Source organism: Conger conger, chromosome 16 (genome assembly GCF_963514075.1).
Source record: "Conger conger chromosome 16, fConCon1.1, whole genome shotgun sequence".
Lineage (NCBI taxonomy): Eukaryota > Metazoa > Chordata > Actinopteri > Anguilliformes > Congridae > Conger > Conger conger.
Window position 1 is genome coordinate 24,852,536 of NC_083775.1, and position 11,518 is coordinate 24,864,053.

At 47.2% G+C, this 11,518-nt stretch overlaps 1 protein-coding gene across 1 annotated transcript in view; it reads left to right on the forward strand.

Moving 5' to 3' along the window:
- LOC133114401 (multidrug resistance-associated protein 1-like) overlaps positions 1-11,214 on the forward strand; it is a 29,981-nt gene extending 18,767 nt beyond the window's left edge. The window contains exons 12-31 of the mRNA XM_061223739.1: positions 30-233; positions 689-835; positions 1,154-1,241; positions 1,506-1,575; positions 1,702-1,828; positions 2,129-2,305; positions 2,802-2,969; positions 3,126-3,309; positions 3,454-3,562; positions 3,890-4,007; positions 4,604-4,811; positions 5,364-5,674; positions 6,249-6,448; positions 6,835-6,961; positions 7,340-7,441; positions 7,941-8,087; positions 8,222-8,380; positions 8,544-8,710; positions 8,853-9,047; positions 9,798-11,214. Of these exons, the coding sequence (XP_061079723.1) occupies positions 30-233; positions 689-835; positions 1,154-1,241; positions 1,506-1,575; positions 1,702-1,828; positions 2,129-2,305; positions 2,802-2,969; positions 3,126-3,309; positions 3,454-3,562; positions 3,890-4,007; positions 4,604-4,811; positions 5,364-5,674; positions 6,249-6,448; positions 6,835-6,961; positions 7,340-7,441; positions 7,941-8,087; positions 8,222-8,380; positions 8,544-8,710; positions 8,853-9,047; positions 9,798-9,906 (3,117 nt within the window). The 3' untranslated portion in view covers positions 9,907-11,214. The remainder of the gene's footprint in view (positions 1-29; positions 234-688; positions 836-1,153; positions 1,242-1,505; positions 1,576-1,701; positions 1,829-2,128; positions 2,306-2,801; positions 2,970-3,125; positions 3,310-3,453; positions 3,563-3,889; positions 4,008-4,603; positions 4,812-5,363; positions 5,675-6,248; positions 6,449-6,834; positions 6,962-7,339; positions 7,442-7,940; positions 8,088-8,221; positions 8,381-8,543; positions 8,711-8,852; positions 9,048-9,797) is intronic.
- The last annotated feature ends 304 nt before the right edge of the window (positions 11,215-11,518 follow it).

Sequence of the window (11,518 nt, forward strand, 5' to 3'; positions counted from 1 at the left end):
CGTGCCCCCTGGTGACTGTGTCCCTGCAGGAGGTGCAGATGAAGTACACAGACGGGAGGATAAAGCTGATGAACGAGATTCTGGGCGGGATCAAGATCCTGAAGTTCTACGCCTGGGAGAAGGCCTTCAAGGACAGAGTGCTGGAGCAGAGGGAGAGTGAGCTAAGGGCACTGAAGCGATCCCAGATCCTCTACTCCATCTCCATCGCATCTTTCAACTCCTCCTCCTTCCTGGTACGGCACCCTCCAAAAACACCCAGCTTCCCAAGCAGTGGACTCTACGTCCAAACTGGATTGGGACCCACTGATAGGTTGAGACAGATGCATAGATGCGTCAGGGGGAATAACACATGCCACAGCATTCACACTGACTAGAATACCAGATCAGTCTGAGATTCATTCAGTTTTTGAATATAGGTAAGGCAGAGCTACATTCGTGTTACATTTGTGTTTAGAGTAGCCCCTTGTGGCTCCGGGTGTTTTGGGCATGGCCTACAGTTTGGGATTAATGCAGTGGCCACACTTCTACTTGCTTACTGAATGCTAACTAATTACACAGCACTCTTCTATAGATACAATATGCCAAACCCATGATCATGACAAGTAAGAATAGTTGGAATTGTTGTTGCTGTTGTCGTTTGTTGTTATGAAAGTAGATGTTGCCAACTCCTTTTGGTTGTTCTACTCAGATTGCCTTTGCCATGTTTGGGGTGTATGTACTAACGGACAGTCGGAACGTTCTGGATGCACAGAAGGTCTTTGTGTCCATGGCCCTGATCAACATCCTGAAGGCACCTCTGAGCCAGCTGCCTTTCGCCATGAGCACTACAATGCAGGTGGGGTCAAGGGTCAGGGGAGCGAGGTCCCTGTTTACTGTGCATTTTTACTATATCCACCATTACTACTGCAACACACTTTTAAAAAGCACTTTAGTGTATATGCTAGGGTCAGCTCACAGGTACGCTGGTTGGCTGTATAGGTTTGTTAATGTTGTGAAAGGTAAATCTGTAGTGCCTATCTAGCCATAAACTGCACTCTGATGGAAAACAAGTACTATTCATTCACTTGGGGTTAGTTACTGAAAGAGCCACAGTTAAGTGTAATACTTTATTATCATACTGATGATATTCAGTTTATCCGACTATTTCTTTTAGGCTATTGTCTCACTCAAGCGCCTTGGAAAATTTCTCTGTCAAGATGAGCTCAAAGCAGACAGTGTGGAAAAGGCTCCCTACTCCCCTGGTGAGACTCCTCCTCAAATTCCTGCAGCTAGTGACATGGCTGTTTCACCCTAATATCCTGCTCACAGCCCTCTTCAGAAAGAGCTTCCTATAGTCACGTATAGTCCTTACTGTGTGTTTGCTAAAGCAGCTGTCAAAATAAAAAAGTGGAACTTGCAAGTGTTAAATCAAATCAAAACAGGGAATTGAGATGTCTGGTGAAACAACTGTCTAGTTCCACTGTGATAGCATTTTCTCTCTCCTTCCATCTCTCTATCACACTCAGAGGGAGATAGTTTGGTGATAGAGAACGGAACATTCAGCTGGTCTAAGGAAGGCCCTACATGCCTGAGGAGGTGAGTCTCAGCATTACTGTCATTTAATGATCTCCTCAATAAGTTCATCAATAAACGTAAACGCTGGCAGAGTTCATGAAGATGTTCATAAATCCCAAAGGCTCACCGTCACCCCCTGTGTTGCAGGGTGAGCATGCGGGTTCCGTGTGGCTCGCTGGTCGCTGTGGTTGGGCACGTGGGCAGTGGGAAGTCCTCCCTTCTCTCCGCCCTGCTCGGGGAGACGGAGAAACGGAGTGGCCACGTCACTGTCCGGGTAAGAGCACCTCCCTCTGCTTGGTATTTGTGAGAGCAGCCAATTATCATTATTAGCAGCACACACCTGTTCCCTCTATGTGGAGGTGTCAGTCAATCTGGACAACAAAAAAACACCAGACACCAGAAAGCACTGCCACAGCTGGCAAACAACTCAAAAATAAAAAGATTTGCAGTCACTTTAACAGAGTCAAATGTGCTTCATTCCCTGTGTGCTGGTCAGTAACTGATCTGGGATCTGTTCCCGTAAGCACTTCATTCTCTGTGTGCTGATCGGTAACTGATCTGGGGTCTGTTGCAGGGCTCCGTGGCCTACGTGCCCCAGCAGGCCTGGATTCAGAACGCCAGCCTGCGGGAGAACATCGTGTTCGGGGGCGAGTGGAAGGACAGCTGGTACTGGAAGGTGGTGGAGGCCTGCGCTCTGATGCCCGACCTGGAGATCCTGCCGGCTGGAGACGCCACCGAGATCGGGGAGAAGGTGAGAGCACGGCCAGTGGCTGGAACCACCATGACTGAGCAACACAGTGACTGAACCACTCAGTGACTCAGACACACAGTGACTGAACCACTCAGTGACTCAGACACACAGTGACTGAACCACTCAGTGACTCAGACACACAGTGACTGAACCACTCAGTGACTCAGACACACAGTGACTAAACCACTGAGTGACTCAGACACACAGTGACTGAACCAATCAGTAATGAATGACCCAATCAGTGACTGAACCACTCAGTAATGACTCACTGTGACTGGGTGACACTATGATGACTTTGTTGTTCCAGGTGTCAGTTGTGACTGTTTCCCAGTCAGACTGGCATTGTCACAGATCGGTCTGTCTGTTCTGAGCAAAAGGGGGCGCAGTAGCACAGTTTTACCACTAAAGGCTAAGTGAGCCAGAGGTGACGGGGTAATGCAGTGTGCAGGTTGTGTGGTAGGCTTGTTGTGGTTTCACACCGGTGTTGTACTTCCAGGGGCTGAACCTGTCCGGAGGGCAGAAGCAGAGGGTGAGCCTGGCCCGGGCGGTGTACTGCGACCGGGCCGTGTACCTGCTAGACGACCCCCTGTCCGCCGTAGACGCCCACGTGGGACAGCACATCTTCGACAGGGTCATCGGGCCCAAGGGTCTCCTACGGAACAAGGTGACCAACCAACATTGAGGATCTGACCAACCCAAAGACCTGACATTCACCCACAAGGCTACTGCACTCGTAGCCCCATGACTTGTAGTTAGCATAAACTGCATGAAATTCACAGATGTATGACCAGTAGTTCATGTAAACTCTGTGTTTGCGCAGACGCGTATCCTAGTGACCCACGGCCTCAGCTTCCTACCCCAGGCCGATCTGATCCTGGTGATGGTGGAGGGAGAAATCACAGAGATGGGCTCGTACCCAGAGCTAATGGGGCGGCAGGGGGCCTTCGCCGAATTCATACGTGTCTTTGCCAGCAACGAGAGTAAGGAGAGCTCAGCACACAGAGGTGAGAGTGCGAGCTGATGCACTACAGACATTTAGAAGCACTGTTGCTTACAGAAGCTGATGTAAAATCAGTCATTTACAGAAGCTGATGCATTATTACTGTCCTTTACAGAAGCTGATTTAGAATCACTATTGTTGCTTACAGAAGCTGATGTCCAGGCTCACTCTGCAGGATCAAGAAAATCTGCATCGCGACTCAGTGTAACAGACTTCATGCCATCCTCCAGAGATCTCTCCCAAGAGCAGCTCATTAGGTACTGTGTCCCAGTGAGGAGAGAAATAAGGAAAACAATCATATATATCATTTCACATATTGTAACATTTCATAAAAAATAATTTCATACTATAAACATAAAATGTTGTAGAATGCATTTTTTATATGGGTCATTTCATAATATGACGTACACAAAAAAAAAACATGTAGGTCAAAAGGCCACTTGTAGATTATCTTAAACATATGCAATATATTGTGAAATACATTCAAAATATATTCCCAACATGTTAGGTTTGAGCAGGTTGTGAAGTTGTGTTGCTGCTGAGGGGCCTGTGATTGACACACGCGTGTGGGTGTTTCTCCGCAGCGGCGACACGTGCAGCCCCAGCCTGCAGAACGCAGACTCTGTCTCTGAGCCGCTCCAGGAGCAGGACCAGGGCGAGACCGGCCGGCTCACTGAGGCGGACCATGCCCATACGGGCCGGGTGGGTACAGACATGCCCGAGGGCTCAGATAAATATCAAACTGTGTCCCAGAAAAGTGACCCTGCTGAACCAGCTCAGGCTAGGTCTTGAAACAGCTGGTAGCTGGTTGAAAAGTTCAGTCCAGCTCCATATTCAACACGGTTTGACCAGCTCAAGCTATGTTTTGCAACAGCTGGTGACTGGTAATTTTCAAGCTGGTCATAGCTGGATTTTACACCAGGGGAAGGTCCCATCATCTGGGTGAGAATTCACAGGAAAGATCTGATTCGCTGTGGACATTAAAGATTCCATAGACATTTCTGTAAGAGGGAGGGTGCTAATCCAGGTGTCCCAATCAAATGTATCCCCCGCAAACACAGTCACTTCCATTCCTACTTACTTCATCCTCTAAGTAACCACATCCTCAGTTCTCAGTTCACATTCTTGGTCCCATAAATTAGATAAACATGCCCGATTAAATGAAAAGGCCTGATTTAAAAAAAAAGAAGAAGTATACCTACTACCCTGTTTTCCTTTGTGTTGTGGCTGGCAGTGTGGTGCAGTGGTTAAAGAATATGACTTGTGACATCTCTGTGGCTCATTTCTGCCCCCTGCAGGTGAAGCTGGAGATGTACCGTGAATACTTCCGCACCATCGGCCTGACACTCATCCTGCCCATTGTCTTCCTCTACGCCTTCCAGCAAGCCGCCTCCCTCTCCTACAACTACTGGCTAAGCCTGTGGGCCGACGCCCCCATCATCAACGGCACCCAGACCCACGCCAACGTTAAACTGGGCGTATTCGGTGCGCTTGGCTTCGCACAAGGTAGGTGCTCTTTGGTTATCAGGGACCAGTTAGCTGGCTGATATCAACAGAAGTTTATAAGCAGAAATTGATTAGCAGTGATTGGTCAGTGATTGATCAGTTTGAAAAAGATTGGTTAGGAGCCACTGTTTAGCACCAATCAGTGAACAGAGATCAGTTAGCAAACATCAGTTTGTAGAGACTGGTTTCCAGAAGTCAGTCTGCAGATATCAATTAAAAGCGGTTGGTAAGCAAGGATCAATTAGTTGAGATCGCCTTGCAAAGGTAGGAGTTTCAGGCTTCAGTTTTGCACATCACATCACTGCCTCATACTAACCAATCAAAATTACTTGGGTAACCTATTATCAATCAGCTTTTTTAACAGTGAATATGTTTTATTTTGTACGGAGTAGCTTCCATTTTGTGTTGCATCATTCAGAGACATGATTGTTTCTGCAGTAAGGTTTTTTTTTTCTTCGTCCTGGCGTTTATCGAGACCCCACAACATTATTTATTCATTATATAGACCCCACAACTTATTTACTTAATAGGTTCACTGGCACTGTGTTTCAGGGGTGGCCATTTTCGGCACCACGGTGGCCATCTCGGTGGGTGGGATCATGGCGTCTCGCCTCCTGCACCTGGATCTGCTGGATAACGTGCTGCGCTCGCCCATGGCGTTCTTCGAGCGCTGTCCCAGCGGCAACCTGCTCAACCGCTTCGCCAAGGAGGTGGACGCCATCGACTGCATGATCCCTGACGGCCTGAAGATGATGCTCAACTACCTCTTCAAACTGTTGGAGGTGTGCGTCATCGTGCTGATGGCCACGCCCTTCGCCACCGTAGTCATCCTGCCCCTGGCCATCTTCTACGCATTCGTCCAGGTAGGGCGCAAGCCTTTTAGCCCAGGTATTTTAGCCCAGTTATGCTAATGACTATGACTTTTTCATTTTGGTCCCCTGTTGCACTGAGTGTCTGGTCTTACTCTCAAGAACCATATATCTTACTATGCTAAAGCCTACACGTCAAGGAACATTCAATCAAATATTTTCACTGCAACAAATATTTGGACAAAATATTATGTCAAAAACATTTCTGCCCGATCTCAGGAGGATATTAAAGGATAAATTAAGGCTGTGAAATGCAGGCCTGTCAGTGCACTGTTGATTTGTTTACCCAGCTGAAAAAAACAGCTCAAGCTAAGTTTTGACACGGCTGGGAGCTGGTTGACCAGCTAGACCAGCTTTATGACAAGCTTGGCCATGCTGGTTACATTTTTAATTTTCAATCTGGTGTAGCTGGGTTTGTACAGCAGGGTAGGTTTCCCTTGTCTGTAGCCCTGAATGAATGGTCCTGAAGCCTGTCCAGGTTACTCCTCTGTGGTCCTCCGCATCAGTGCAGTGCAGGTTTGCTACAGTAGTACCCAATGTGATGTGAGTTTCTCTCTTAATGTTGCAGAGTTTCTACGTGACCACTTCCTGTCAGCTGCGCAGGCTGGAGTCTGTGAGCCGCTCGCCCATCTACACGCACTTCAACGAGACGGTGCAGGGCGCCTGCGTCATCCGCGCCTACGGCGAGCAGCACCGCTTCACCAGCGAGGCCGACCGCAGGGTCGACCACAACCAGACCGCTTACTTCCCCAGATTCGTGGCCACCAGGTCAAGCAAAACAAAAAAACCACACTAATGCTTCGTCAGGCTTCTTATTTCACATTTCTTAAAATGCAGAGTAACATGTTTACTTGAGAAAGTTCTAGACAGTTCTAGAAGGTTTAAAAGCAGTTACACACCAGGATACGTGTAAATTACATTAAAAAATGCTTTACAAAAGCTTTTAATGGGAAACCACTGAAGGATATTTCTTAAAATATAAAAAATACAAATTCTCAATTCTCTTCTTGTTGCTGAGCTTTTAAGACACATAGACGTCTCTATGGCTGAAATGCACAGTATGAGCAGTGTTTAGTGTTGAAGTTTACCTGGTGCTGTGCAGATGCAGGTGTTGCGTATATACAATGGTGTTAACAGTATGCTGCATTACGCAGGTGGCTGGCAGTGAACCTGGAGCTGCTGGGTAATGTCCTTGTGCTGGCGGCCTCCGTGCTCTCTGTGATGGGCAAGGCCAGTCTCAGCCCAGGCCTGGTGGGACTGGCAGTGTCCCACTCCCTGCAGGTGAACCTCCCCTCGCTGAAACGCTCCGCCATCTTGGCTCAAGATCACGCCTCAAACACTGATCCACCAAGCCACTTTTTAAGGATGGCATGCTGCAGTGACTTTAAATACCACACTCATTTCACTGAGTTGTTTCTGTATGATACTGTCATGAAAACAAATCCACATAGTGTCAGAGCTAAATGAACAGTTACGGTAGCTGCTAATGGTTAGCCTTATTTATCGATAGCAGTTTCCTCTTGGACTTGCGAGTAGCTTATCCTCTGCCACCAAATTTTTTTACGGCAGTAGATATGTTTTTATTATTATTTTGAACTAGCATCATAGCCTGGACTGATCATATTCAGCAATAACAGTATTGCCTATGTGGTATTCCAGGTGACGGCGATCCTTAGCTGGATTGTGCGCTCCTGGACTGATGTGGAGAACAACATCGTCTCAGTGGAAAGGGTGAAAGAGTACGCTGACACCCCGAAAGAGGCAAGCATCTGCCCCCCAAAATCTCTCACATTCCACACACACACTCATATGTTCATTCAGGGAGTACCTGAATGGCTATCATGCAGGGAAGTCCATCCAAAACTTGTGGTTTCATCATCCAAAGCAATTAACCTGCCCTGTTAAGACTACACTCTGGACCTGTACTTGTTACATAACAACGAGTACACAATTTGTTAAACCAATTTAGAACTTTTATCGATAATAGTCCAAATGATTTTCATTTTTCAAATATGCCTAAATATATTAATAAGTTAAAAAATTTCAGTCTGTGTAAATTCATAAACCATGCAGGCTTTTTGGGTAGTAAATATACAACTTTCTGTGATTAACAGCACACAGTCTAGCACGCATCCATTACAATATTCAGGAAGCCTCATGCTCCGGTTTGAAGTTTGCATTGTTACATTTATATTTTAGCACTATTTTCAGGGGTGACTTACGCAGTGTTGTTCTGACCGGTTGTTGTGGGGTCTTTTAGGCAGAGTGGACCATAGAGAGCAGTAACCTCCCAGAATCCTGGCCTCAGACTGGCACCATAGAGTTCCAGGATTATGGCCTGCAGTACCGCAAGGGTCTGGACTGGGCCCTGAAGGGCATTTCCCTGCACATCCAGGAGAGAGAGAAGGTCATTACCTCATTCCAAAAAATATATACAATTGCACTCAAAGACTCCTGAATGAGAATGAATGAGCCTTTAAAACATTTTTTAAACTTGCCCCCCCCTCATACCATTCCCATCCCCTGCCTGCTCTTTTCCAGGTTGGGATTGTGGGCCGGACTGGAGCGGGAAAATCTTCTCTTGCCCTCGGAATCTTCCGGATCTTGGAGGCTGCCAAGGGAGAAATCTACATTGACGGAGTGAATATTGCCAAAATAGGACTCCACGACCTGAGGTCCCGTATCACCATAATTCCACAGGTAACACAGGTGTCTGCATGCAAGTACAAGTGTGTCATATATAAAGTTAGTTTACATATAACCATGTAGTACAGTGTGTGGAGTCTGTGTCAGAGACTGTGTGTATAATGTGTATTGCATGTACAAAATGAAGGTGCATTCTGACACATTCTCTTCCTCCCAGGATCCAGTCCTGTTCTCCGGCACGCTGAGGATGAACCTTGACCCCTTTGATGCGTACTCCGACCAGGAAGTGTGGAACTCTCTGGAACTGGCCCATCTGAAGAGCTTCGTGTCGAGTCTGCCAGACAAACTGAACCACGAGTGTTCAGAGGGAGGAGAAAACCTCAGGTACACCTCACCTGGCACCCCTAAAACCCCACGGAACCTCACACTCATAATGATGTGTTTAAGGTCTTCGAACATTTATATATGTATAATGCATAGGAAAATGTGCATTATTCTCTCCCTCACTCTTCATCCCTCTCTCCAGTCTGGGTCAGCGCCAGCTGGTGTGTCTGGCCCGGGCCCTGCTGAGGAAGACCAAGGTTCTGGTTCTGGATGAAGCCACGGCTGCAGTGGACCTGGAGACCGATAACCTGATCCAGTCCACCATCCGCAGCCAGTTTGAGGACTGCACCGTGCTGACCATCGCTCACCGACTCAACACCATCATGGACTACACGCGGTGAGCATCATAACCACTCATATTCATGCACCTGCTCTGCCTCATATTCACATTGATGGACCCACTGTACCGCATATTCATATTAAATACACCTGCTCTGCCTCATATTCACATTGATGGACCCACTGTACCGCATATTCATATTAGTTACATTCAAACCAGCAACATTGTGCTTTAACATTCTTAAACTTTCTGCCCTGCTTGTGAAACCATTACCTACCTTGGTAATGTCATGCAAACATAATTTATGAATCCACTATGCCTTATATTTATGGCATTCATAATATACCGATATGCCCAAATAATATTTACTTTCATATCTTGGTTATACCTCACATTTTCTTATACACCTGGTATACCTTATATCAATATTCATATCTATCACCACTTGGCCTGCTATACTATTCACATAGGAGACAAAAATAACTTAATGAATAGCATCAAACATGCCATGTGCATGCGTAGTTACGCAAGTCTACCGTTCCTCTGTGAGAAAAGCCAGAGAAAGCACTTTATTTCAAAAGTTGCAAGATAAAGTGTTAGCACTCTATTTCGCTACCCAAATGAGCCTTGCATTTTGCACCTAACAACCTAGGCTGTCCAACGACTCGCGCAAACCCAACAAAGGCTCAATGGAAACGATCCATTGTAAAAACAGCGCTGAGGTCTGCATAAGCAGACTTAGCCTCTAGGTTGACCTGGATTGTTCCTGTGACATGCATATGTTAACGCGTGCGTGCGGATCCACAGGGTCATCGTCATGGAGAGGGGTCACATTGTGGAGTCAGACTCCCCCTCCCGGCTCATCGCCCGGCGCGGCCGCTTCTACCACATGTGCCGGGAGGCGGGGCTGGCCTGAGGGCGGGGCCTGGAGCGGGAGCAGGGAGAGAGCAGGACCTCCGGCGGGCTGCACCTCCCCAGGAGGCGCCGTGGAGCAAGGTCGCCTCCCCAAACGGGGTCGCAGAGCGGCCGGGGCCACGCACCCACCAGCCCCTGCCATGCACAAACACACACGAGCCTCCAGACTGCAACTGAGTAAGTAGCGGAGGCTGTGACATCATTCAGTTTGAGGAGGGGCCAGTCAAGGAAGGTGCCGCTCTGAGTCACTGTCCAATCACGGCGCGGCACTGAAGTCAGGAGCTCAGGGGTCAGCTCGGCAACGGCGGGGGGACTCGGTTAGCCCGTTACAGCTTCTCTTCAACGCCCTGCCTTCAGCCGAGCCTCAGGAGGCCAGCGGGGCCGGCGATGTGAGCCTCCAGGAATGCTGTGGTGTTTATCCCGGCGGTTTGGGGCGGCACACTTGGAACACCGCCCCCAACCATTTACTGTTTACACTCGTGTGGGTGACACACACACACACCTCACGCAAAATACCAGGAAAGACCAAGAGAATAAAACTTTTATAACACCCAACCCTCGAATAAAAAATTAACTCGCCACTACCATCCGAAAATATGATTTTCATCCCTTCCTGAACCTAGATGTCAAGTGGGTCCATTTTCTTTCTTTTTTTTAAATATTTTTGTATTTTTATACTGTATGTGTGGCATGTTCCTTCCTTGGGCTCAGTGTCTGCACCTAGGCGTGTTTTCAACAGGAAGAGGCAGGGCATGAGGGGCATGGCAAAGGAACCCAACCAATCAGCTTCCTCACCTGTAGCCATTAAAGAAAGTGGGCTAATGTCTAATCTGTTTTCATGAAAACTGCAATCTGTTCATAATTACAACCTTACAGCACTACTACCAAAGCATAGCACTGGTCACGTTAATACAGGATTTTTTTTTTCTTTAACACAAAATGAAATGCCGATCCTTTTTTGTTTTAAGATTACAGTGGCCGATGACCCAGACTTGAACCACAACAAAATAATTTATCCAGTTTCGTTGAGCCAATCGTGTTTCGGTGTCTGACATTTGCGTTGTGTATTGATCATATATTTTGACAGCCATTGGTAGCATTGTATTGAAGTTAAAATTGTAATGGTCTACCTAGTTTGCTTAGCTGGAGTAAATTCAAACCGCAATTGTTCCTTGGGTTTTTTAAATATTATTAGCCAGTGTATAAAAAAAATTGTTTCAAACAAAATGCCATTATTTATAGCTTATTTCATCCCAGCACTTCTGTTACAAATGTCGTAATAAAATTATCCATCCATTCATTATCCTAACCCAGTTATCCTGAACAGGGTTGCAGGGGGGCTGGAGCCTATCCCAGCATACATTGGGCAAAAGGCAGGAATACACCCTGGACAGGTCGCCAGTCCATCGCAGGGCACACACACCATTCACTCACACACTCATACCCACGGGCAATTTAGACTCTCCAATCAGCCTAACCTGCATGTCTTTGGACTGTGGGAGGAAAGCAGAGTACCCGGAGGAAACCCACGCAGACACGGGGAGAACATGCAAACTCCGCACAGAGAGGCCCCAGGACCTCCGTGCTGCCCATAATAAAATTGTGAATGACAT